Below are 27235 nucleotides of genomic sequence, written 5' to 3'. Positions count from 1 at the left end.
GAGCTGTATTACGCTAAACCTTGAAGCGTTTGGGATCGTTGAAATGTCCAACAATATGGCGAAACTACGTGTGGGAGTTCACTAAAGATCATAAAATAATAGTCAATGCATAAAAGTACAATTTAGTACTCTTGTACTTTCCATAGGCATCTTAAGTTGTGAGTGTCCTAAGCATCTGGATCTAAAATGTGTAGCAGTGGGCCCAAGATGATGCCTTACGGAACCCGATATGTACGACACATGTTAGGTTATAGTTTGATTGGCCATAATAGGGTTCCAGAGAAAGCGTCAATACAGATGCGACATGCTACATTGGCCATCAACACATCAGTTCTTCATGACTATCATGTCCAACACGAGACTAAATATTCCATGAAACGTAGATAGCTATTGTCCACTATCTAAAATTGATGTCAACAAAACCTGACAGATATTGTTTTGCCGGGAGTACATGGTATTTCGGGACGTAAACATTTCATGTAGATTCTATTACATATTTTGAAAATGCACATTTGTAGTTTGCTCAGATGAACGTTTGATACGCGTAAAAGTTTTACAACTTATGAAACAGCGTCACTTTAACACGTGTTCTCTTAGGGTTTCTGTTTCGTATGCTACACGCAGAGGAATTCTTGTCCTACATCATATGATCACGCAGGGATACATGTAGCCTACATGTATCCCTGCGTGATCATCACGTGTTGGACATGATGTTGGCATGTACCACAGAAGTAAAAACTTCCATGTTGTTCAAACAAACTCTTGTTCCGGATGTTTTAACCTTCGTAAGCTCCAAACATGAAACTTTCCCACCATTCTAGTATCAAAGAGTACATCCGGCGAGAACGTCAATATGTCCCGAGAAAATTCACAACATTTGGATGCGGTCACGGAAAGTACGTGAGGAAAATGTTGAATAAGAATGAGCATAATAAACATGGAGGCTATTTGGGGAAGGCGTGCGATCTATTTTACTTGTACGGCCTTCAAACGTGTTGAAAACGCCTACTTTTGAGACAATACTTAGATACCACCATGTGGAATGTATGAAGCAAGTCAATGGTCCGAAAAAGGATAATCTAAAAGGACTTTCTTGATAACAGCTGTTTCCCTCTTGTATAAAATCTGCAAGTTTTCACCACTATTTCGTAGCACATTAATTTCCACCTCTCATCAATATTATTTAATGCCGACCGCGAGAATTAAGAGGCCAAACGGCCCTGCATTGAATAAGTCAATTCGGAAGTTGTCTTCTTTGTCTGAATTTCATACTAAAAAGACGGATAGAAGCATACTGTGTCAACCCCACGTCAAAAATAACTAAGAACCACATTTAATACAATTATGATATCTCCTAGTTAAAGTATCCATGTACAAAATATATGTTAGATGGAGGTATTCTCACCATATGCCATACGTATTTACACAAATTACTGTACTTTCCTGGCCATGGTCTTGATCATTTTTTTACCGAAAATCAAATGCATGTTACCAAACGTCCACAAAGTGTTCTGTTTGCGGTATTGTCACTTTTAACTTTTTTTCTTTCATGTCACGTTACGTCAGTCTCATGTTATCGCCGTGACCTTGATAGCAGGGTGAAAGGGACATCCGAAATCTGTCTAGTTCACCACCCCCTAGCCTGTAGCGACCCGAGTCACCAAACTGTCGGTTCACACTGTTGCCCTACACAGGTGCAATACATACGAGCGTACATGAAATATTTCTCTTACCCCCCTCCCACCTCCTTCCGCTCCAACGTTGTTTGTTACATGCATGTAAATGTAGTCCGCCACAAATGATTATGTACGTTTTGAGTTAGAATAGAAAGACAAATGAACATACACCTTTTCAATTATAAAGGCTTTTATTGCATACTAGTATTTTTGCCACACAGGGCTTAGTACAGGTCACAAAAATCGTGTTGAAAGAAATACAGTTAACAAAATAAAACTTCTCCTTACTTTTCTGCTATATAGTGCATATGTTTTATGAACGATGGTTTGTCTAGTTGCATTAGGGATTTGAAATTATAAACAGAACATAAGTGAATGAAATGGGGAAATAGGTTTTGTACAATCTTATACCGTTCAACTCTCTTCGCTATATAATATGATTATATTGCAAAAAACATACGTCCTCTATTCTCTTTGAACTACAAATACATTTATTTACATAATGCGGATGTCTTCCGGGTTCAATGTGTAGTTTGTGGTAGCTAATCCTAATCCTTGTGACAGCATTCCTGTCCCTCATATTTTCATTACTTGGACATTTTTACTTCATGGTATGTGGTTTTAGATAATCTGAACGATCTTGTTATTTCTAGTAGCCCCTCCTTTGTTGTCATTATACAAACATGTACATTTCTTTTTAAAACGTTTGAAAGTATGTCTTTTAACCGCTGACCAATAGACCAATGTGAGATATCAAATGATTGGTCACTAGATCATTATTTTATTCCGCTCGGTTTGTTACCTACCGTATACCGTAGCCTATAAGATCAAGTTTTACTCTGGTCTAGCTGCGCGATAACCGGGATTTTTCCCGAGAGGCAATCTTTTTGTCTTTTTTTTCAATGTTATGATTTACATAAGTCAAGAAAATGGACACAACTGAGTAGAAAATGACTGTTGTTGAGAGTTTCAGATAAAAGTTACATATATGCGCGCCATCGACTATTTGTTAGAAATAAATGGTAGCGCTCAACACATTGGGCCCAGAACATTGGTTCGGTTTCTTCATAGCCATGGCAAAATTAGCAGCACTAGCAAACTATCTGTTAGGATAGATATACTTTATTACACCATGTTTTAATTTCACAACGTTTTTGTGTGCATGTTGGTCAAAAGGTATCAATTGAGAGTTTTCTGCGCTGGCTACCCCCCCCCCCCCCCTCCTGGCATTAGAGAACCATTGCCCATATTACAAATCACAAATCAGCGCTCCTCCCCCAAAATAAAAGCCAGCGCTGCGGAAAATTTGCGAAGGCGTCTTGTAAAAAGCCATTATAGGAACAGATACAATTTTTCTAATTTTATTTCTGATAATCTCATCCCAGCGGCAGCGGGTAAACATCTTGTGATTAACTTGAAAAATAGCCTGTCAACTATAAAGCATGTTAGAATATCAAAATAGCATTGTAAAGATCAGTAAAACGTATGTATGTATGTATGTATGTATGTATGTTTTATTTTTATGTGTAATGCTATGAGAATGTTGATTCCCTAAACTCTTGCACTGAAACGTTTCATGTAATCCAGCTATCTAATCGGGTCTATCGCTAAGGAATGTCGCCAAGCATAGTTTATAGCTTTGAAGATAAGACCGACACTTCCGTGTCCTAGTCACCTGGCGTTACCACGATCTTCAACTATTTGTCCCTCAAGGATTAACTGATAAATTCACACAACAAGCTCATCCAGTTTGTAAATTCTTTTCTTTTTCTTGCATATTTTCTTTTGAACAAAGCTAATTAGGGCACTATTGTTTTAGTCAGCGTTTGGTTCTTTTACGAGTGCCGCAGTTAAGCGCTTGGCCTCAGCTTTCATGGCGTCCAACGCGCGCGTGGGCAAGCTCAACGTAGAGTGGCACACAAAACACGGGGTGACCTTGTACAATGGTGAATGGATGGTGACACCGCGTGCTTTAGCACGGGGGGTGAGAATGGCTGATTATATAACTCGGCTTGTTGTCGCAGTCAGCAGTCATAACTCGGACAGCAGTGTTTGCAAGCACAGCTTGTCTTGTCCCGTGTGATCGCCAAAACGCTCTTACCTGACCGTGTCAGCATGTATGGACTCACCAGGAGAATGCTCCTCGCCGCTTTCCCGCTCTTCTCCCTCCTTGCCGTTTGCACCGCCCGGGCGGCACCTGATGTCGCTACGGCCCTGGCCCACGGCGACGGGAGACAAGTCTTCGAGCAGATCTTGAATCTGAATTCCCGTCAGTCACCAGCGAGGGAGAGAAGGAGCACCAACCCGCCGAGGTACCTGCTGTACGTCTACAAGAACTTCGAGAAGAGGCTCGAGGAGGACTCCGAGCTGCAGGCGGACCAGAGCGACCCGCAGCCCGACCAGCCCGGCATTGAAGGCGCCCAGACGATCTTCAGAATACGGACCTTCAGTCCAGATCCCGGTAAGAGAACTCCACATTTCAGCATTGATTTGTGCTTGTACCTTTCTATAATAAGGGTTAGAGTTTACTCTTTTTATATTGGCTGTACCGTGTTTTGACGAGGTTTTGACCTGCCATACGGTATTACATACTGGGCACGTTTTGAGACGTTGTTTTAGTTTGATATGTCTAAAAGAATGTCTTTCAACCTGCGTAGCTGGAGATTTGGCAAATCCTGCTGACAAAAAGCGTCGGAAAAATGTGCGCGCGTAACCCGTAAACCACATATGATCTAATGGAAGTTTTAATCAGTGTAGACCACCGGGAATTATAAGGTCGAATCATAAGTCGTTTCCTTGGCATTTTTGTGAGAAATCTGATCAGCGATAAGCATTCTGAAGATTTGAACTGTGAACGTCATACTTTGAAGGATGTACATGTGTACTTTCTTCGCTGTATTTTGAAGCCCATGGTAGTCACGGATGCGCGGTCTGAATTGTACATTTTGATCGTAGTCGGTGCTACATGGACAAAGGAGCGACCCAGCACTAATAATATTACCGCCCGTTTTCTATTTGGCATAGAAGCTGAAAGTTTGAGAACATTACTCAGCACCTGCTTTTATGCAGTTTACTGATACCTCAGCCATGTATACATCATAGGCAACCATTACACTTACCCCTCTTAAAAGTAAGCAATAATGATAATAATACCCTTGTCATGGATAAGCGTATTAGTGTTGTAATCAAAGCCCTACAATTTAATCCATCCACCAACGATATTGTTAATGAGGAAGATAACGGTAAGTGCTCAATAATACCCGCAGCCACCTATAGTATACAATGTATACAATCATATATACAGAACTTTTACATAGCTTGGTAATATCCTGTCTGCTATACGCAGACGATTATGTTATTATGTTATTATTCTCCTGTGATAAATTATCATTGTATACACAATTCATAAATTAAAGGCATTTTGTGCAAATTGAGAGTCCCGCGTTAACTTTTAAAAACGAAAAAAACCAACAAGTCTTGAGCCCTGACGATAACCACCTGTTGCCGAGCGATGTGCTGTTTTCTGTGTGTTAGCTAGACAGTCGGAGATCAAGGATGGGGCAGAGATTCACTCCATCATGTCTGTCAAAGCTCAAGTTTATCTCATCCTCAGGGGACCATAGCGGCTATTCCGGCCGGTGATAACGACAGGCATGTCATTGTCTCAGTGTGGGGGGAAATAGTTGACACTTGAAGTGCACGCACATGTACACCTGTCTGTGATACCAGCTGTCCCAGGAGAGACTTCGCCTGTTTTGTGTCGTTTGGAAAATAATCCATCACGCGTGAGAGAGGGTGTTTAGATACTTCATTTCTTCTTACACAACAACAACAACAACAACAACAACAACAACAACAACAGCAAACTAGTCCGTTGGCAATAATGAGTCGATTTCATTCTGTTGAGATCAGCCGAATTATGTCCACATTTCATTCGACACATAAACACAAAAGTCTGCAAATAGTTTTCTAACCCTCTCTTCTTGCATTAGAGTGTTTATAGGCACAGATCATTATACTGATGATATTTATTGTTTACAGGAACTTCCAAGGTTCAAACCGGGTTTCTGAACTTCCGACTGGCTGACCTGGAAGAGATGCCGACCTACGTTGAACTTGTGCTGACCCGGCGCAGCCGCAGTTCGCCTGATTACCCACTTCGTGTCGCTGTACACGAAATAGACAAGGACGGAAAGGTCAGAGAAGAGGTAACAAAAGTTTCTAGAGCGTTTCTTTTAAGTATCAGCGCTCACTATTGGTATTGCCTTGTGCACAACAGTTTGGTATGATGGGAAATTTGTAAAATTGGACATTTCTAGCTTCCCTGGTAAAGAATTTCAACCGTTGATCTGTTAACTAATTTTCGTGGACGCTGTGTTTTTAGCTTTGCTTCTTCGCTACGGCACATGTATATGGATTGTGCATTGATTAAAGTCACTTTCCTTTACTTTTAATCGCACTTTCACTCAATAACCTTCGAAATTAGGAATTCTTCCGAGATCAATTCTAAAATCAGAGGGTATTACGCCCCTACCCCCAACCCCCCTACTACCTCAACTATGTCTCCTCCTTCGTTAGGAAGGTCTACCTTGAAGATCAAAATCTCGAATCTATTTCCCCTCCCTCACTCCCTTGTATTGTTTTCCAGGCCCTTGAGTGGAAGATTCTCCGAGCGTCCAAGCTGAAGAAACGCGGCTACGACGTGTTTCGAGTCGCCAAGTCCGTCAAGACCTGGCTGACAAGAACGCATGCGCAGGAAGTCAGTGACATCGGCTTTCAAATCAGAGTCACGGTGAGTCACTATGGACGTATCCTTGATTTTTTTAGTTATTGGAATAGTAGAATTTATGTTACACAGACAGTGTAACCAAATACATACTTTATATATGTGCAACCCGTATATATACGGGCCCGGCAGGACAGGTCCTCCAACTGTATTCTTGCAAGATTAACACAGTACCTCTTGTTGTGTCTGTAATCTTGTACACATAAAGACAGATATGATAACGTTGTTGTTTCTTGTTCAACAGACGAGGCACGGTAGCGACCTGGGTCCGCACGTCCTGCGGGATCTGTACCAGCTGTCCCCCGGCAGCCGCGGCCCGGCACTCATGCTGTACTTCGGGCTGGACCGACCCGAGCTGCTGCATCGCCGCAAGTCTAAGGACCGGAAGCAGAAGGACTCACGGGATGAAAGGAGTACACCTGAAACGCAGACATCTGGAGCAGAGGCGCACCTTGAAGATACATCTACAGGTAAGATGATTCCGACAATAACGCCGTTTAAGCTATCAATCACAAGTGAACCATCAAACACAAGATAGAATACAAAACAGTTCTGCATACAGGTACATAATGTTAAACATCAACTGATATACATGTATCATTGAGACTTGATATGTAACATTATGCATATGGGGAACTAAGTTCTTGGTGCATTCAGTAGCATAATTCGAGGCAAGCAAGTCGCCAGTTAGAAAGCTCAAATGGACATACGCAAAGTCATCATGCCTAAAACATCTGTCAGCAACACCAAGGACAGGCATATCTATTTTTGATTAGATAAAAACACGTCTTTACAAAGTACAAAAGAACAAAACCCCGTGCTGGAAGACACAGAATATACGCTCAAGTCTATGAATCCAGATTTTCCCAACCCCTAGCCCTCTCCGTGACCTGCGATACAATAATTTTGTGGCTCTGTTTAGAATGTAATTAGATGTAGACCTAAAACAAAATTAGATACTAATTTACAATGTATCTGAATCTTTGAATTTGAGGCCGTGGGACAGGAACATGTTTTTCTACAACAACATACATTTACAACAAAAGAAGAAGAAGTCGGGCAAACACAAAATCTTCTGACGCAGATCAAAACATGTTGGAAGATGTTCGCTTGGGCGTTATAACCCTAACAACAGGTGTTTGTCCTCGCATGTGTTCCAAACATCCGGCTCTTACCGGAAGAGGTGGCGGATGACCATGGCCTGTCCATTCCCAGACTTAGCTTGGGTGGTCTCACGTCGTCTGTTTGTCATGGGCGATAATAATTGTTGTCAATGTTACACTCGATCGCTTGTTCTCTGTACACTGCCAGCGGTTCTCTTGGCGACTTGCTGATGAAACTTACGATAAACAGACAGTTGTATTATCTATGTAAGATAAGCCGTGTCTGCATCCGTCAGTAATATTTGTTTACATTTCATATTTTTGGTTATGTGTTGCCTAAAATGGACGCCCAAGGACAGGAGACGCCCTTTTCTGGGTTGTTGACAGCGAACTTCAGCGGAAGGGAACAATGAAAGCTCTTTGTACGAAGGACTAGCTTAATGATAAAATTGTCTACTTGTTTATTGAAAGAAAGATAGGACAGCAGAACTTGGCTTGCCGACTTTACTAGAATGCATGTCACGATGCTTGAATTAGAAACCGTGGGATGTTTTAGTCTTCCACGCAATGGCTATTGGTGCAGTTTCTATTGGTCATCCTTTACGAGAAATCGTTTTCAGTTCTACGTCGATATCACCAAAAGAACTTTAAGTTTACATCATGACTTTTGTTTCTTGCCAACAGCTACTGACGACTCCCCTCCCCACGTCGGGAAGATTACCGGACAGGACACGCCTGGTAAAGACGCCGCTCATCGGACCAGGAGGGACGCAAGAGGAGACTGTAGACTGCGAGAATGGTAACACAACTGCCATTTCCTTAGCCTCTAAGTCAGATCTATTTGGCCTGATATCAGATTTGTTCTATTAATTGTGTTTGATAATGATAACAATAATGTAGGCATTTATTGTACATTCATACATATCGGACTAAATACAGGCATGTAGATACAGAGGTCGTAATACAGTACAAATGATAACATTGAGATGGCTTCTAGTACTAATCTAAAACATGGGTTCTAAAACTACTCTAATACATTTCTTCGGCTTCTTCTCGTCTTTTAGTGATGTTGAAAATGTAGCTTGTGATGTGTTTGTATTATAGAGTATGATCAAAACGCACAATAATTTTTTCAACACTAAGTGATTATAACATTTCTTTCCATGCAGGCAGGTGGATTTTGCGGACCTGCAATGGAATGGTTGGATTGTCCACCCTACCGGTTACAAAGCTAACTACTGCGCAGGCACATGCCCCACCCCACTCATCTCCAAGCATCTCAACGCCAGTAACCACGCCTTCCTCCGCAACCTCATCCGACAGGTACGTCAGCATTACTCTGTACATCTGCATGTAGTTAAATCTGCCTTTGATGTGTCAGTGTGCATTTGGGTCTCTGTGTTTGTATGTATCAGTTTTCTTGTTTCCGCTTACTTAGTACTTAGCATATAAGTCATGGCTGGATTGAGACGATAGTTGGTACGTGGGTATGGTCTTGGGAAGACAAAGATCGAGTTTGATTTTGAGCTAACCTAGCGACTTCCGTTGGCACTACAGGGGAACGTCCTATACTTTATCTTTAAATACAATTACTTTCTGAGCAAACTCCTGAATGTCTGAAAACTATATCTTTTCACTGAACTATATTGAAAAGAGAACCTGATTTATAATGCCATTGGTATTTTGAAACAGACAAGACAAATTAACTCTACAGTGCGTTCATTAATTTTCGTTATTTTTTATTTTGTTTTCAGGCCAAACCCTCAAAGCACCATTCTGTGCCCAAGCCGTGCTGTACCCCGACCAAGCTGTCGCCCATCTCGGTGCTGTACCGGGAGAAGACAGGCGCGTACGTCGTACAGAAGATGAACAGCATGCGTGCAGAGGCGTGTGGGTGTTTGTGAACACCACCTGACCACCCCTCAAGAAGAAATAGCACCTTCCAGCAATCAGCATGAAATACTTCTCACTATGGAAATACCCAGTCCACTAGACGGCGATCGCGCTGCGTAACCCATGATTTTACGATCTGAACATTGTCATGCAATAAAAGTATAAAAAGACAGGAAAACACAGAAAGTGAAAAACAGATTTGATTTTGTATCTTTGAAATTCGTTCAGCCTTGGTCGCTGCCCTAGTGGAATGGGTATAAATGAGCCATTCTGACGAAATGGGAATTTGTAGCACGAATTTTGTCCTATTTGCTTGTAAAGCAAGGGCTGTCGCTGTTATTGGTCACATTGAACACTGAATCTAGTTTGTGTGAAAGGATGAAAAAAAAGGAGAAGACTTCTTTCATAAAGTTTCAAGAAACTTTTTATTAATATATATTCCATTGTGTAGACGATAATGTCAGTGCATGAAATGCACATGTTTAGCGATGAAGCTATATACTCGGCAGGGTTATTTTTAGGTATGATCTTAAGTTTGTAATTAGGCTTATCTCTAAGCAATATTGCGTTAAGCACTTATCTCAGGATGACACCGCCTTGTTAGTAACTTCTCAGGAGCCTTAAACGTTTAGCTAGTTGGTACATATTTTCAAAGTTTGCTTCACTTTGAGCCATGCGAATGTTATTATTCTAAGATACATTTCTGTATCAATGTATCATTCAATATTCTTGTACCAAAGACAGTGACGGTTGAGCAGGGAGATTCTCAACAATACCTCCGTGGTGGTTGTCATGCCAGTGCCTTAATTACGCATGCGTTGTAGTAGGATACATGCATGGGATATGTGATTCCTCTGTCGTAATCAGAAGCAACGTTGTTCTCTAATATCTATGAAGCTCTATGTACAATAAAAGACAAACATCGCGTACAGAATACCTTTACACCGAAGACAATGAAACTACTTTCTGCCGCTCACGTACATACCATAGAATATCGTACAGGCCTATTATTTTTAGTTTTTGTATGGAGTTATTAGTGGCCACACTGATCAAATATCTAAAATTTTCGATTCACACCACATGTCCACAATGTCACCAAATAAATACTTAATTTGCTCTTTCAGTTGGATTCGTCAGTTTTGTTTCTTAATGATTTCGAAAAAAAAAGATGACATGCGCCCTTCGGGATATAACGTTAAATATGTCAACCGCAGAATGACCATATTTTGGCGGAAAAATGTTCTATATTAGCATGTGGAATTGACACATCGACTAAAGAAAACAAGTCCATATCTATATACATATCAATTATTAACCAGGAGTTGCAGCAAGGGACCCATATCAATATATACTACACCCATACTAGTATGCGTCTCCTGTAGTTTGTAAGAAAGCCTACTTTGTGCCGATCCCAAAGGAGAATCCGCCCCGCCCACAGAACCTCAGAACAATCTCCCTCACCCCCATTTACTCAAAAACCTGTGAAGGATGCATTGCCGACTGGTGCATGCAGGGCATGTTACCCATGATTGATTATCGCCAATATGAATCCCTTAAGGGGAAATCTACTACTAATTACCTCACAATTACGTCCTAGGAAGCACAGTCAGGGACAAACCAAAAAGTTCAGTTTAAGTTCTATGCGTGATCCTGCAAGCCGATCTCAAATGGACCACCCATATGTAAACTTGATAACGCTACTAGTAGTCAGTCGAAAGGCAATCGTAGGCTTTTAAATAAAGAAACACAAGGTTGACAATGGCTCTTTGACTATATTTACGCTTATAAGGCCATGTTGATTTGATTATATGGATGGCATCTGTTGGGACCCCAAAACCTGAGCAAGAGTGCGAATAAAAGAGTTTAACTCGCCAAAAAGTTGCCTTCATTATAAAATCTAAGTGGTCAGGGAGTTGGACATATGACTGAGCGCACAGGATTAGTAATACCGAACAATCATGCAATAGATTCTTCATTTTTCTTCTTTGACCTTGAAATATTGTATGACATTAGTATACGTTTTTGATTTTTTTTGTCGAAATCCTCGGTATATATTTGCTTGTTTTGCTGCTTTCTACGAGTTGCAAAATGGTTGAAAACTTTTTTTAGTTTTGAAATTTGGAAACGGCAGAAAATTGATGCGCACGCGGATGTCATCCATATAATCAATTTTACATATGTGGAAAATACGTCCCGCTATCTTTATCTGACACCTTACAAAATCCATAACTATATGACTACGAAGAACAATGTGATGCTTTCAACTTTATTAACTAGCTTCCTGAACTAACTGAACTAGTTAATGATGAAAGCATCACATCGTGGTGATATAGATAAATAAATGCTTGGCTTTGTGTGAGATAAAAATAGGGCGACTACTTTCCGCCAATTTTGATAATATGTCTAATTGGTCATCACCAAACAATTTAATATATTGCACGAAATGTTTATTCTATGCAGTATGTTACATGTATATAGATTATGTGCGTTTGGATGCGCTGATTGTTACTAACCAAAACAAAGATGGCGGACAAATACCGCAAGAAATTTTGATACTTGCAATAAAGTCCTCAACGCTCTTGTTGAACTGTTATAAAGGTAAGATAGTGTTCGATTTCAGTGCAAAATTCTCTACTTTAAGGTCTATAAAACCAGTGAATTGTACTGTAAGAGAATCTAGACCGTATGAGATGTTTTGAAATCTTGTAACGGTGTGGGAGGGGGGCACCGGCACCTAGTCTAGTCGCAGTCTAACGTGCATTTACATTATTATTGTTATTGCTTTATCACGTCCTGTTGCATGTTGCCGTCATCTGTTTGTTTTTGTGTGTATAACTTTTAAACCGCATGACAAGTAAGTAGGCATAACACACCAATTTTGCACTGCAACAGTTACTGTGCATTAAAAGTAGCCGCGGACGACTGTTGGTTATCGCTTTATGATATAGCTTCCGACCAACATCGATAACCAACAGTCGTACGCGGCTACTTTTAATGTCATGTGCAGTGTGCATTAATTGACCCCTTCTCTTGGGTTCTTAAACGTGCTTGAGATGTGACTGTCCTCAAACAAGGGCTTCTGACTTTATTATTATGTCTCATATGAGAGGACATTCCTGATGGAGCTAGGTAATGTAACTTATTTTCACCTGAATGGAGTGAGGGCATAGGTGTTTCCCAAGGGCACAGCAGTGAAATAGGATGCAAATGTATAATGATACTTACTATTACAACGTTAACCTTTAGATTGTAGGTTGATCCTAACCACAAGACTACCTTGTAACCTCAATCTTCTTTATCTCTCTCAGTGCCCGTATCATCTGCAGGTGGGTTGGGCTGCCTCCATGCCAGCAGGTTCCCTGTCTAACCTCCTTACACTGTGTGAGTGTCCAGGAACCATGTGGGAGGGGTCCAGGCTTCGCTTGCCGTGCGGGGTCCGCGTACGTTTCCTGTACGACCCCCAGGGGTGGTGCGCGCTCGGAGTCATCTCCTTCATCTGGGCGTACAACACCGCGTTCATCCCCAGCCTCGTTATCGTGCCCATGTACTATGATGGCAAGCTGCCGTTAGGAACCCTTATCTGTAAGTTTGCAGACCTTTTCCTTATTTTTCCAATAGCTGCCATTTTGATTCTGCATAATTTGTAATTATAACTTATAAGTAACTGCTATGTAAATTGTAATGCAAAATGTTATTGAAAATTTCACATTACATTTAGAAAACTTGGCATATAGGATAGTCAAGCTTCCTACCCTCATACAAACCACCTACACATACTACATATAACTCCAGGGCTCTAGCCAGCGTCCGTTTTTCCGTCAATTGATGGAAATTTGCTGCGTGTGACGGAAAAATTTTAAAACCAATCCGTCAACCTTGACGGACAAAAATCCTTGGTGGAAGCTACAGGCGGCTTGGGGACGCTGTCCATGGCCGTAAAAGCCACACACTGTTTGTTTTTCTATTGTTATTATTGTTGACGATGTGTGTCGGCGCCCTTTCGCATACGATAATCTCATTAAAACCAGTTTTTCAAGGTCTCAGTTCAGACTCTTTCTAACTCCTGGAATAGTGTTTTCGCGACAATGGGAATTGGCTGACGGAAAAAAAATTTGAGCTGGCTAGAGCCCTGTATAACTCTGAATGTTTTAGCTAGGAGTCAAAAAGTAAGCTTTTCTATCTTAACATATCACAACATTTGCACAGGTATAAACTGCACAAATGTAAGTATTTCTATGTTTCAATTTTTTCAAACCCTTGTCTTTATAGTCATACTAACAGAATTTTTGTTGTCCCATCTCTAGTCTACTTCCTGATGTCCATCATGACGGTGGTGTGTCTGTACCTATCAGTGACCACCAACCCTGGAACTGTGCCACTGGACATCCAGCCATCCGCTGTTGGTCAGTAGAGCAGCGAAAAAAACAAAGAAAAAAACATTTACCCTAATAACAATGTCTATGGAGAACCTTTCCTGTGGATACAACATCTTAGTAAGAATACAACATTCATCCGTAATTGTGACATTAGATGTGTATGTACAGTTCAAGATGAGGAATGTATGATTACTATTGATGGTCAAGGTACTAGTACTGTAATCATGTAACAGTTAGTTTGGCATAGTCCATTTTTAGCTTAGGTCTTCTTTTCCATGGTTGCTGCCTTTCAAACTACGGTTTTATTCTGACTGCTTCTTTTTCCAAACTTATTATTCTTGCAAAGATGATGAAAATGGTGAAGACATTGGTGAGTTGTGTTGCACATTCTCAATGGTACATTTATGTACTACTACTACTACAAAATGGCATGTAGGAGCCTAAATGTAATCAGTTCATTCTCTCTGTCTCTCTTTCTTTCTCCTCTCCTTCACCCATTCACAAATGAAATCATGTTTGCTGCAATTGGGAAGTGTTTAACTAAATGTGTCTTTGAAACAGAGGCTGCTGATTGGACGATCTGCAAAGTGTGTCAGATCAGGAGACCACCCCGTTCCCACCACTGCAGGAGATGTCAGCAGTGTGTCCGGAAAATGGACCATCACTGTCCATGGTAAGTACACATCTCATCATCTCATCTATCCCTTAGTGTAACTTTGTCACTGTTGGGGCAACCAGTTTTCTGTTTTATCTAATATTTCACTTAGTCGTGTGCCTATCCATTCTGTGATATCATCCTCCCATATTTTTTGTTGTCTATCCATCTTTCTTCCTCCCTCGACGGTTCCTTGTATGATAGTTTGGTCCCAGTGCATGGTCGTACTCCTTCAGTTTTCTTTTCTTGAGTATGTGATCAATGATATCCTTCAGAACCATTGAAAATACATGTGCCATTCCAAATATCATTGTGGGACAAACATTTAAAAGAAATGTTCTCTAGCTCAATATTTGTGTCATGTTTATGCATATGTTGTGTTTTGCAGGATTAACAACTGTGTAGGGGAGGAAAACCACTGGCTCTTCATGCAGCTCCTGTATTACACCCTAATACTGGTCTCCATGAGTATTGCACTTGCAGTGCTCCATCTCTACTACTCACCGCCGTGCAGCTACTGCAATACGGTAGTCACCTTTTAGGATGTTTACCTCATTGTTTGTTTATAGTTAATTTTTCTGTCATGGATGGGACAAAAAGTACTCTCAAACTTGTTAACAATCTTGTTTGCTGCAAAAAGGTAAAGAAACATTGAATGGAGAAAAACAGAACTATAAACCTCTTCAATGAAAACTACACAAATATTGATGAAACATGATGTACTTAGTACATATCGGAACCCATGGAAATGTAATATGGAAATGCGCCAGTAAAACAGATCAAACCCTTTAAATGGTTTGTTGCCTGTGTCCGAGGTGCCACTGCAAAGGTCGGACTTGCGCGAGTGACAGGAGGTATCAGACATGACAGGTCACAGGGTCAATGGAGGAGGCTACTAATTCACGGGGAGGTTTTGTTTTGGGTCTGTCTTGCAGTTATGTTTTTCCATATGAAGGTCCACAGTTGAGTGGCAGGATGTTATCAATGACCACATATAATGATCACATGTTAAAAACCTTATTTACATAATTAATGCACAGTTAAACAACAAAAATCATGTTTTTATTGCAGGACATTTTCCCGTACAGTTACACCCGCCCCCTGCTATGGTTCACCTGCGGACAGGGTGTGCTCTTCTTCCCTGCAGCTATTGGTCTTGTATTCGGACAAACCTTCAACATCCTCATAGTGAGTTAATTGTAGACTTGTGGTGTTTAGGACTTTGGTTACATTTTAAAAATGTGTATTTTCCTAGTTTTTATACATGTAAGTAGCAGCAGAAATATAAATTTACTCATCTTAGTTACTCTTAGTACCTTTTTATAGATAATTTGTCCTTTGAACACAGGCAACTTATGTAGTAAAACATTGTTTAAGTCTGGTGGTGTATGCAGTGAGGCAAATCATATGTTACTTTCAGTCATATGGCCATCTCAAATGCTTCCCAAAAAAGGATCTGAGGGAAATTTATTAGAGCAGGGCCACAAGAAAGCATGGTGTGAAGACTAGCCGACTGCTGCCTACCCCTGTGTCAGGGATCCCAGCAGCAGTATAATCAAATGCTGAATACTACCTATACGATAACCACTCCTACGAGGGACATCTAGAGGATAGTTCCTCTCATCCAGTCAGTAGTAAACGTATCACATTTCTCTCTCCTACTCCAGGATAGAACAACACTGGAAAACTTGGCAGACCCTTACTTCAGATCAGGAATGTAAGTAGTCACTGTCTTTTTATGATTCCACAAACTGCATCGACTTGCATTGTTTTTCCACATATAGTATTGCAATGTTACAGCAAAGAGTTAAGTTAAACATTGCTGGTATATCAAGTTAAATATTCATTCATTCATTCTCCAATAGGTGATGGTCACCTGCTTTGTCAATCCTTCCACAAATGTGGTAAAATGAATAGAAAAAAATCATGAAATTAACAGTAGATCAACATTGATTAAGCCTGGTTATCAACTTTTATACCTTAACTTGAAAGTTCATCTGTGTTGGTAGGAAACATTCTGGAAAAGTTAGATTGCAATTTCCAACACTAAAATTGGACTGGAGCTGTTCAGTCGAACATTTGGGTAACTTTTATAGCTGGCCTTTTTTTTTACCCATAGACCCAGTCCACGTGCAATCCACGAGGCCTTCTCGGATATCTGTGGGACCAAGAATGTGCTGTGCTGGCTGTGGCCGCTGCGCAGGAGACGGGCAATAACAGCACAGGCTGGGGGCTCTTACTACAGGCACATTTAGGGGCTCTTACTACAGGCACATGTAGGGGCTCTTACTACAGGCACATGTAGGGGCTCTTACTACAGGCACATGTAGGGGCTCTTACTACAGGCACATGTAGGGCTCTTACTACAGGCACATGTAGGGCTCTTACTACAGGCACATGTAAGGGCTCTTACTACAGGCACATGTAAGGGCTCTTACTACAGGCACATGTAGGGGCTCTTACTACAGGCACATGTAGGGGCTCTTACTACAGGCACATGTAGGGGCTCTTACTACAGGCACATGTAGGGGCTCTTACTACAGGCACATGTAGGGGCTCTTACTACAGGCACATGTAGGGGCTCTTACTACAGGCACATGTAGGGCTCTTACTACAGGCACATGTAGGGCTCTTACTACAGGCACATGTAAGGGCTCTTACTACAGGCACATGTAAGGGCTCTTACTACAGGCACATTTAGGGGCTCTTACTACAGGCACATGTAGGGGCTCTTACTACAGGCACATGTAGGGGCTCTTACTACAGGCACACGTAGGGGCTCTTACTACAGGCACATGTAGATGGAATTATTAATCATAAAGAAGCCATGGCTGCTAGGAATCAAAAAATCTTATAGCTATGCCTCGTTTTCAGGAGGGACTTCAACATTTTAGCTTATTGGTGCACCTGACTAGTGCACCTACTACAGACAAATGGAGCTGATTTTCCTACAAACTTTCTTGCAATCTGACTTTCCTAATCTAATTGTAATCAATGTACTATGACTACGTACATGTGTATAAATGTGAAAATTACTGTCAGCAATATGAACTACAGTTGCAGAACTAGACCACTATGGCTGTGTGTATACGGCTCTAACATTGTATCTACATTTCTTAATGATACTACACTTTTGAATGTGCTGTACTGGGGTATATGCATTTTTCAATTTAGCCATTAAAAAATTATGTAGAATAGAGAATGACTTGATGAAGCTGTTGTACAGACAGTGTTGTCACAAGATAACTTTTCAAAATTAAGGTCTTAAGGACAATGGAAAGTCAGGTTGGTTACATTATGGGGATAGATAGATGTAAAAGTTTACCAGCCATACTTGACTGCCATACAGCCATGACCACAGACTGTGGTAGCACTTGCTCCTATGCAGCATCGGCTTTGGTGTATACAATATACCTTTGGGAGGCCCTGGGCTGAGGTTTCCGCCTTTGGGGGTGTGGCCTCTAACCATCTGTCAGCCAATCAGAGAATAACCTAAATGTTTTCTAAAGCTCATTCTCTGATTGGCTGACAGCTGTTTAGTAGCCACACCCACAAAAGTGGAAACTGAAGTCCAGTTCAGCAGTCTTCTGCAGCACACAGCACATTATTGTATTGGTCGTGGGAGAGGGCGAGGCTCTGCATAGAAGAATAGCTAAGCTACCTGCACTATTTCTTTCTCATAAGACAATGAATGGCTCCTTTTTTCATAGTCATAAGACAGAGGTATTGATACATTTATGTTAAAAAAGTAGAAGCTATTATATTCTGTAAAAGCTGTTATTGCTGGATATCACTTCCTTATAATTGATGCAATCATAAAAATCAAGTTGAAGAGCTAATATATAACTATAGGATAATGTGGTGTGAGGACAACAGGGTGTATTTATTACCACTGGTAAAAAAAAAACCTTTGGTGTATATATAAGAAGAAATGAATCAGTAAGAATAAGAGCTCTATGAGAGGACATGAAAATAGGAAAGAGTTACATTATGAGTTGAATAAGTTATTAAGAAGAAGTTTGACTACAGAATGAAGAATTTTAAGAAAGAATGATTTTGTTTATTTCTTGTCCTACCATGAAATATTGTTTTTTGAGATTTGAAGAATGACATGTCATTTTGTAAGAAGTAACGTTACAGTTTTTTTTCTTCAGACTACTGACTGTGTAAGAGAAAGTGATAGGCCTAATTGCACACTTGGTACTACCAAGTGATTATGAATAATGAAAAGCTGGTTGCGATTGTGCCTCTTCTTGCCAAGTCTTCTTGGTGAAGTATGACAAGGTCTTTTGTATTTTTGCACTTGTGGTACATCTTTGTATGTTTGCATATTTGAAATGGACATTTAACTACAGCAATCATGATGTGTATCATGTACCATTGTAATATAATAGTGGAGCACATGCGCTGTGAAGAAATTCTGAGTTTCAAGCAAACGTTAACTTTCTATCTTGAGTTTCCAATTTATAGAATTTGCTTCAAATTTACAGGAGAATTAATTGTATAGATTATTGAGAGCAATGCACTTTGTAAAAGATGAGCATGAAATGCATGTATTTTGATTTTCAGTATAACGTGTTGGTGTTAAGTGATTGCCTTAAATAGCTTTGTTCATGCGTGCAATTTGCTAGTTGAGTAAAAGATCAAATCATTTGGCGAAGGTATGGGGTCGTGGAACTCTAGTTTATTCATGAGAAGCTCAAATCGGCCAGCAGGCATGAACTTGCTGTTGCTTTCATATCTTTCTCAGACTCATTACAAATCTCCGTTGAATTGATGACATGCTTGATAAAGCAAGTGAATGGAACTGAATAGTACATATCACGCGCGTATACATCGGTGCAGTTGGAATTATGTCTGCTAGGCGGCGCTTATACATTACCGCCTGTGTAAATAATAACGCCCACTTACTTGTTGCACTGTCAGTGGTTTTTGCTTGCATTCCGAACTGTGGAAATGAGAGAATACCACAAATGGTTTCACTACTTGCAAAATAAGCAACAGTGAAAGCGAAATTCCCTTCACTTCAATCAAGCATTGGTTAAGTCAACCAGCGGGTTGTAGTAATGTGCTGACATGCCTGAGAAACAGACGGATAGCTTGAAGAAGCGACGGTTGTGTGTCTCTAACCGAGTCGAAGTTGAGAGAGGGAGAGATAGCTGACATTCCCCGACTGTGATGGCAGTGACGCCCCAAACGGTGGCGTGTTTTATCTGCACGGTGAAGAACAGAGCAGTTGCTGTTGGGAAGAAGGACAGCTATGTAATAATGTATGGGATGATTCGCGCCGTTTAGTATACTATAGTGGAGCCAGTCTTTATATGTATTGCTTCCATTGCTCCAGTGAGAGACAGACAACACACGCGTGACATTCCAGGGCCGTGCTGCATCAAAGACTAAAAACACGAAAATCAAAACAGAAAAAATTTACCATTTTACTTTTAGAACTTTAAGTGTACACAAATAATGAAATATGCATTTCCAAATACATTTGTAGTTGAAAAACAGTGGTTTTAAAGTAAGCTCGCTAGTATCCATCATGACAGAGGTTTTTTTTTTACAAATTTTTGACTGTTTAACAAGTTTTATTTTTCATTATTTAGTTTTCAAGTTTTTGCTTTTCTGTATAGGTTCAGTCACTTTCAGGACACCTAGAAATTGTAGAATAATTTCTGCCGAGACGACTGACGTGGGCTTGTGACACTAGAATATCAGGCAAACAACAGAACATTCTCTATGCAGTCAATTATTACAATGCATATGCATATAAACTAATACAAATGTCATAAAGTCAATGCTATTTAAAAAAAAGACGGGAAAGCATGGCACTACCGTGATCATACAACAATATCCATTTTCACTCATGATATCAAACTGTGTTTTGATTTGGTATTTTATCCCGCCAAAATTCCAAGCCAAAACGTGGTCCAAAAAGTACGACACTCACAGATGTCTTCAATTATCGAGTAGGTCAAGATTTTGCCTAGGCCTTATTTTCAACTCGAACTCGATTGACAGAATCCGTATGGTATGTATTCTTTCCACTGTGGAAGCCCTTTTCGTAGGCTAGGGTTGTGGAAGGGGTAGTAAATTACAAAGGTAACAAACGTGGCGTGATGGTGGGGCGAGTACTTTTGTTGCCTGACGTGTCGTGTTGTGTTGCTGAAGGACAGGTGTGTACGGTTGGCAGGTGGCCAGGTGAGATCTAGGTCAACCTGTCACCGACTGAAACGGTGATACACGTCAACAGTGCCCCGTGGGGCGAAGTCAAGGCGCGCGGTCTGTTCGCAATTTTCTCCCCACAAAAATACACTTGAACGAAGGGCATTCCATAAACCAAGGGGTGTGTGTTTTGTGGGACATTTTGTTCACAAAGTCCCATTTTTCGATAGATAAAAGAGTTAAAGATGACATGCAGGGCGAAAAGGCAGGAAACCTCATTTGAATTATCGCACCAGTTTACCTTTCCTAAACATACCCGGTATGTAATCGCAATCGGATTGTAAATGACTAGACTTACCAACAATGAATTGCATATGTATGGCATGATGGTAACGCGTTTACGATTAAAGCCAATTTTAGAACGATAACGTTAACACACAACATAACTTAAGCTTATATAACGTCATATAGACTTTAGCAAATCGTTTATGTAACAATCATATGATAATTCTACCGCACCGTCGCTAGAGGCCATATGCTGCATTCATCCATATAATCATGATGCTATCCATGTTAAATTTACTTCCTTGGTACTGCAACAAACGTTTGTGTCATTGAGGTGAACGAGAAGAAACAAATCACCATTCCGGCAAACAAGCCGCCGACTAAGCATGTGGCTTGTACGTGAACGGAATCCGGAAAACCTGTAAGCTTGACTTTTTCAAGTTCACCAGAGCTGCACTACAGTTCGCTCCGTCACCGCAATGCGAATGGAAAACTTCCAGATGTTTCCCAACTCTTGTCAAATGAAAACATCTGCATCCTCCAAGGGTGTAGTATGCGGCACTCGAAGCGAGCGGAAGTATCGTTTTTCGTGGAAGTTTGAGAACGTTGAAATCCGGTTTTCTGGGAAGGGTCAATCTTGGATTTCCCGGTGACTTTCTCAGGCTTGCTTGGCTTTTCTTTACTCTGTGTCCGTGGGCAGGTTTTTTGCTAGTCGTAAATTTCCCTCAGAGGGCAGACGTTATTGTCCTTTATACGAAAGTCAAAGCTACTACAGCTACATGTCTCACAATTTCGCTAACCGTTGTGTTTACTCCGTTGCAAATTCATGAAGTAGACTTAAATTTGACTTTCATTCGAATTATTCAAGTTGCAACAGGGTCAATACAAAGTGTACACTAGGCAGCTAACTAGCTGATATTGTGACCAAATACATATACATAACGCTATACATATACAGGAACAAACCATTAATACAATCAAATGATGACAGCACATAACATTAAATTTCTGAATAAAATAGTTAACGTTATATATAAATAGACCGTTTAAAAGCAGTGACAGTTGGAACATGTATGAGAAGCTAATAGATTAAGTAGAAATGGACTACGTTCTTGTTTTATGACCCGTAAACATGTTTTTACAAGTTTAAACGTTGAGTAAAGGAATGTGTTTTTCGAGAGGCAAGCTTTTGGTTGTTTTGTTGTCGAGCTATGCAGTTTATTGAATGATAACACTCAGCACATAACGTTACATCCATTCATTTCTCCTTGTAGACTTATGATAAGGATAGGCATGTTTATAGCTAACTTTCGTATGAGTATGAACGTTAGGTAACAGTTACATAGTAGAAATCCCGAGGCTCCTCTTACAATTTTTCCGTACTGGCACTGTCCAATACTGACCAGCTGAAAGCGGCTTGCGGCCACTGATTGCAGGGGCGTGGCCAGCGGTGTTGATTTGGCGGGAAACTGGACTAATGCCAGCACGTGCAATGCATGGCAACAATGTGTAAACAGGGTGGAAGGTCTCATGCACCATTACGCAATGTATAAACAAGCAATGCACTTTTATATTTCCGAGCGTCTTATTTTCTGTCGGCTGGCATTTAGGCAAATTAACTGATGGCCTTTGACAGCTTGTTTTAATTTGTCACTGAAAATACGACACGGAAATGGCCGAAAATGTGCGTCAGTGTTGTCAAAAATATCTTGTTTTATTAGCAATTTTGGCTTTCTGTTGGTTTCTTCAAGCAAGGACTTGCTTCAAGGAGGTTTCATTTGACTATAACCTTTTCGATTTCATATGGCGCTTATTATGTGGGATGTCACTGTAAAATACCGTAGTTCCTGCTTTGGCAGTACTTCCCGCCACAAAAGTAAACGTTTCCTAAAAACTTTGTCTTGCCCTTTTACTTTTAATGCCCATTGTCTCACGGTGCCGCTTAAGCTTTACAGCCATTTCAGCTAACCGCACCGGATTGTTTATGTGTCCAACTCTGGTCACGTCCGAGAAGTCGCCACACGACTTATAAAGTTCGTCACAAGTCTATTGGGGGATTTGCCACTAACTTTGAAACTGCGTCACAAGGCCCAGGGCGGAATTACTGTCAAAAAGTTAGAGCTAACATCACGTACCTCGGACAAAAAGTAGCTCGAAAAATTTTCTATTGGCCCCCGCCTCATCATTTGGTATTACTTTCGCACAGCTACGAAACTTCTAGAAAGAAGTTATGTTTACAGTTTTGATCAAAGTAGGTATTCTCGCCAGAGAATCGACAAACGTCACCCATCCTTCATGTCAATCACCCTAGGGGGTGAGTCGCCTTTTACGGTCTCTGATTGGTCAGTAATTTTGGCTCTGTTCCAATAAGGAAGAAGCAGGCGGAGCCAAAAAGTGAAAGGATACGCCTCAAGTTGATGTATTAGGAGGCAAGAGATATGTAAATTACCTGTCTTAAAACTTTTCAGATAGTTTTTAAACCCGCATTATTTGCGCACCATAGGTGCATATTAGAATTTTTGCCGCATAGAATATGCGATCAGTAAGCAGTACATGAATCATACTAATCTGCATGCAATATAATCGTTGATAATCCATCCCGTAAAGTTAATCATTTTTCTGGTTTGATAGATCTTTCCTCCTATTAAACCGCTTCAGCGTTAATTGGCGGGATGCCAGCTTGATTGACAGGCGGCGCAGCAGTGGCGACACGGAAATAAACAGCGTTGTGGTGGCAAAACAGATTGCACAACACAGAATCAGTATTTTTACTACGCCACAGCACAAGTTTGGGAGAATCCAGAACCAACGAGTCCTCAACTGGGGCATTATCGTGGGTTTCCTTCAGAATCGATCGGCTGAGGCCTCGCTCAGCTGACTTCCCAGACGGTCTGCACCGCGATCGCTGCGGCAGGAGCTGGGGTAAACCCGAGCAGAGAGCGACAGCAGCACGGCATGCGACTGCAGGTCCGTTAGCCAAAACGGGCGCCAAATCCAAGACCATGACTATGGTAAGTTTTCTAATAGTGGGTGGAATTTCGGCCAAGCTTTGTGTGTTTTTTGGTTGGAAAGTTTCCCGCTGGCGAGGACGGCGGGCTTCATCGATAGCGCCGGCGATCGATGGGACTGGCAGGGGGAGGCCGGTGCTTTCTTGGCACGTCCCGCTGGATCAGCCCAACTTCGTCCTTGGCACCAGTGCGCAGTGCGACGTGCTGTTGTTTACGTGTGGGCATGTCACCCCCCACCCCACCCCCATACGTATCATATGTACTTCATGTGTTGTCTAGCGTGTCATCTTTCGTGAATTTTTGGTACGAAACTGCCGTGACAAGGACTGTCCCGTGCTACCGTCCCGGTGTTAACCGGCCATTTTTGTAGGCGACGGTTTGTACGTGACGAGACAACGCCCCCCTCCCCACCACTAACATTTAATGCGACGTGCGTCTGACTCATTGGGCAAAATTACTTTCACTGCCTCGCGATATGTCAGCGGTTTTCCTCTGCCTTGAAGACCGGCAAAGGCTTAGATCGAGCTCTATATGTTGTGGGATTATACGTAACGCTACGTTCTGAAGTTGTTTACGTTAATATTCTTAATTCGCTTGATCATGACTTTCTAGTTTAATATTATATGAAAACAAATTATTAAGGTGTAGTCCTTTTACTTTCAGCTGTTTTTGTTTATTGGCTACCTTTAGGATCAGTTGTCATTCTTCATACAATACAAATGGAGCAACAGATGAAAGGAAAACACCAGTCGAAAATATTTACCATCAGCATGATTTTGAAGTAATAATTTTTTGAGACAAGTAGCGTTAGCAACTTAAAATTATATTTGTAAAAAAACTGAAGGGAAAAATTTCAAGTTGTGCCCATGTCAAATCTGCAGCTGTAAATATGAACTCACAAAATGTCAAAATTATGAGAATGATTTTCTGGCATATTATTCATTGTTTCCTGTCACCAGAATGCTGGGTTGGATCCATGGTTGGTTGGACTGCTTGGCTAACCTTAGCCCAAAAGGACCCGGTTTACTGTCTTACCATAGTAGTTATCTTGACCTGGCCGACCTCCAAACCAGAGGGAAGATTGCCATAGCTACGCTGAAAGTGAAAGTGTGGCACATTATGATGTAACTGCAGACACTGTGTCAAGTGGAATGTGTCCCATGGGACAATTCTCCCGCATGTGAAAAATTTATTACTTACAAAATTGAAAGTGTGTCAAGACTGCTATAGATCTGTATTATTTTGTGGCATATTTCTCTTTGTACGGAAAAGTCTACAAATTCCTTACCTGCATATTTTTCGAGAAGGGGAAAAGCACTAATTTTTTAAACTTTATCGTATTTGCATGTTCATATTCTTTTACTCCGTTTAAACCTGGGAAAAGTTAAAGCAGTTTTTGCCTTGCAGGCTGCTACGTAAGTAACAGTTATACCTTAATCCACCATTCCTGAATCTGATGCAACCATGCATGTACCACGTTCTACCATGTCTCCACTGTCATGGCAACCTGTTCGTTGCCGTAGCGACACTGACGTTTGTTGAGTGAGGCATGTGGCTCAACCTACGTTTGTTGAGTTTCCTCCCAGTGTCAAGTTCAGAAACTTCCTGTGTTGTTTGCCGTCCCCTGGTGCCATCTCCTCCCAGCTTCCTGCCATCCTCCTATTTTCTCAAATTCCTGCGGTTCTGTGCCGTACCAGAAGCGTAACGCGATCCCGCGGCCGGTGACTCAGACAGCATTGTCTCCGGAGATGATCGCAAGTGTCTCGTGCGAGAGAAAAGCGGGACACGCCCCCTCCCCGCGCGGCCATCACGGATCACAGAAAATATGAGGCACAAAATGTTAAACGAGATGCCAGCACCTCTTAGGTAACTTGAACGACTTGGGGACGCCTTGGAATTTGGATGTTTTGGGAACTCTTGAGTACGTGGCACGACCCCACATTGTTTTCCCCCATATGTTGTGCAGAGAAAAGAACTCCAGAAATATCAGTCAGTCAAGCCTTAGACTGGGTCCTGATTATGTACTACTGATCAATATCACATATGGCGCCATCCTGATTTCAAATAAAAGCATAATAGCTGCAAAACTATTACATTTTTTAGAAGTCGATATATGTCATGAAAATAAGCGCTCAGTGGTATTTTTTTACTCAAATAACTTTCTCTTGCAATTCCTTAATTCTGTGGTAACCTACTCATTAATGACTTAGTTCTTTATATGTGTCCTGGCCGATATATGCCCAATCCTGTTCTTGAGAACCTACCTATCAACTTGCACTAATACAAACTAACAAAACAAACTCATGTACTTATATACTTAGTAGTGTATGTATATGGTGATACATGTACTGTAATTTATTATCACAGATGAGTATGGTGATCCTACACAAATACCTGTGCTTTTATCATCCATAGGTTTCTATGATATGTTTATGGCAAGGAAGTTTAGGTCCCTTAATGGCCAAAGGATACACAAACTCAAACTGAAGGTCCGCCTTCCCTCTACCAAAGAGTCTTTCAGACAGATATTGATTTCAATCCCTTGTGTGTCTCATGTCAGGGATGTAGACATATGGCTGACGTTTTGTCTTTTTTTCTTCCTTTTGCTTGTTCAGGACGAGTTCCATCCCTTCATTGAGGCTCCGCTGCCTCACGTCAAGTCGTTTGCGTACACCTGGTTCAACCTGCAGGCGCGCAAACGCAAGTACTACAAGAAGCACGAGAAGAGGATGACCCCCGAGGAGGAGCGTCAAGTCAAGGAGGAGCTCCTGAGCGAGAAGCCGGAGGTGAAGCAGAAGTGGGCGTCGCGGCTCCTGGCCAAGCTGCGGAAGGACATCCGGCCCGAGTACCGAGAGGACTTTGTCTTGAGCGTGACGGGAAAAAAGCCGCCGAGCTGCGTCATGTCCAACCCCGACCAGAAGGGGAAGATGCGGAGGATCGACTGCCTGCGCCAGGCCGACAAGGTGTGGCGGCTGGACCTGGTGATGGTCATCCTGTTCAAGGGCATCCCGCTGGAGAGCACGGACGGGGAGCGGCTGGTCAAGTCGGCCAACTGCACGCACCCCACCATCTGCGTCCAGCCCCACCACATCAGCATATCGGTGCGGGAGCTGGACCTGTTTGTGGCCGGATACATGCAGCAGCACGGTAGGACGTCCTGCTCAGTCTGTGTGAAAGTGACAGTGCCCACGCAGGTGTGCAGGCGTGTCTGGACAGGGCTCGCCGGGTGTGATAGTTGGAATGGCTGACAGTGTAGAAAGTTGGAAGTCTGGATGTGTGTGTAATGTACGA

General features: G+C 41.5%; 3 protein-coding genes across 21 annotated transcripts in view; all 3 read left to right on the top strand.

The window, feature by feature from the left end:
* Nucleotides 1–2997: 2997 nt before the first annotated feature.
* On the top strand, nucleotides 2998–10581 carry LOC118432422 (bone morphogenetic protein 8A-like). 2 transcript variants are annotated; one of them, XM_035843982.1, is made up of 7 exons: nucleotides 2998–4137; nucleotides 5718–5872; nucleotides 6325–6468; nucleotides 6707–6932; nucleotides 8250–8364; nucleotides 8735–8888; nucleotides 9320–10581. In XM_035843982.1, exons 1-7 carry the CDS (start codon nucleotides 3792–3794, stop codon nucleotides 9467–9469), a joined length of 1290 nt encoding a protein of 429 aa, XP_035699875.1. In that variant the 5' UTR covers nucleotides 2998–3791; the 3' UTR covers nucleotides 9470–10581. The 2 variants fall into 2 exon arrangements, with proteins under 2 accessions (XP_035699875.1, XP_035699874.1); XM_035843981.1 differs by having other exon boundaries at nucleotides 3002–4137; nucleotides 5718–5884.
* Nucleotides 10582–11957: 1376 nt separating this feature from the next.
* Nucleotides 11958–18925, top strand: LOC118432088 (probable palmitoyltransferase ZDHHC21). 3 transcript variants are annotated; one of them, XM_035843603.1, is made up of 8 exons: nucleotides 11958–12056; nucleotides 12785–13040; nucleotides 13763–13861; nucleotides 14396–14507; nucleotides 14878–15016; nucleotides 15561–15677; nucleotides 16157–16206; nucleotides 16609–18925. In XM_035843603.1, exons 2-8 carry the CDS (start codon nucleotides 12803–12805, stop codon nucleotides 16742–16744), a joined length of 891 nt encoding a protein of 296 aa, XP_035699496.1. In that variant the 5' UTR covers nucleotides 11958–12056; nucleotides 12785–12802; the 3' UTR covers nucleotides 16745–18925. The 3 variants fall into 3 exon arrangements, with proteins under 3 accessions (XP_035699496.1, XP_035699495.1, XP_035699497.1); XM_035843602.1 differs by having other exon boundaries at nucleotides 11959–12056; nucleotides 12767–13040; XM_035843604.1 differs by having other exon boundaries at nucleotides 11967–12056; nucleotides 12852–13040.
* Nucleotides 18926–23639: 4714 nt separating this feature from the next.
* Nucleotides 23640–27235, top strand: part of LOC118432506 (nuclear factor 1 A-type-like) — a 48379-nt gene continuing 44783 nt past the window's right edge. For 9 of the 16 annotated variants that reach the window (XM_035844110.1, XM_035844108.1, XM_035844109.1 and 6 more), the window contains exons 1-2: nucleotides 23642–23947; nucleotides 26560–27091. In XM_035844110.1, the coding sequence (XP_035700003.1) occupies nucleotides 23939–23947; nucleotides 26560–27091 (541 nt within the window). In that variant the 5' untranslated portion in view covers nucleotides 23642–23938. Of the gene's footprint in view, nucleotides 23948–26559; nucleotides 27092–27235 lie in introns of all 16 variants that reach the window. The other 7 variants (XM_035844112.1, XM_035844111.1, XM_035844102.1 and 4 more) reach the window with 4 other exon arrangements.

This window comes from Branchiostoma floridae, chromosome 15 (genome assembly GCF_000003815.2).
Source record: "Branchiostoma floridae strain S238N-H82 chromosome 15, Bfl_VNyyK, whole genome shotgun sequence".
Lineage (NCBI taxonomy): Eukaryota > Metazoa > Chordata > Leptocardii > Amphioxiformes > Branchiostomatidae > Branchiostoma > Branchiostoma floridae.
This window is presented reverse-complemented; position numbering and strand designations above follow the sequence as displayed.

What these genes read in the sequence shown, in the direction of transcription:
- LOC118432422 (XM_035843981.1), top strand. Translation starts at nt 3,792, where the DNA reads ATGTATGGACTCACCAGGAGAATGCTCCTCGCCGCTTTCCCGCTCTTC. An exon ending in CCTTGAAGATACATCTACAG is followed by an intron (nt 6,933 to 8,249) that starts GTAAGATGATTC and finishes TCTTGCCAACAG; the next exon opens with CTACTGACGACTCCCCTCCC. An exon ending in TCCGCAACCTCATCCGACAG is followed by an intron (nt 8,889 to 9,319) that starts GTACGTCAGCAT and finishes TTTTGTTTTCAG; the next exon opens with GCCAAACCCTCAAAGCACCA.
- LOC118432088 (XM_035843603.1), top strand. Translation starts at nt 12,803, where the DNA reads ATGCCAGCAGGTTCCCTGTCTAACCTCCTTACACTGTGTGAGTGTCCA. An exon ending in GCCGTTAGGAACCCTTATCT is followed by an intron (nt 13,041 to 13,762) that starts GTAAGTTTGCAG and finishes TCCCATCTCTAG; the next exon opens with TCTACTTCCTGATGTCCATC. An exon ending in CCTTACTTCAGATCAGGAAT is followed by an intron (nt 16,207 to 16,608) that starts GTAAGTAGTCAC and finishes TTTTACCCATAG; the next exon opens with ACCCAGTCCACGTGCAATCC.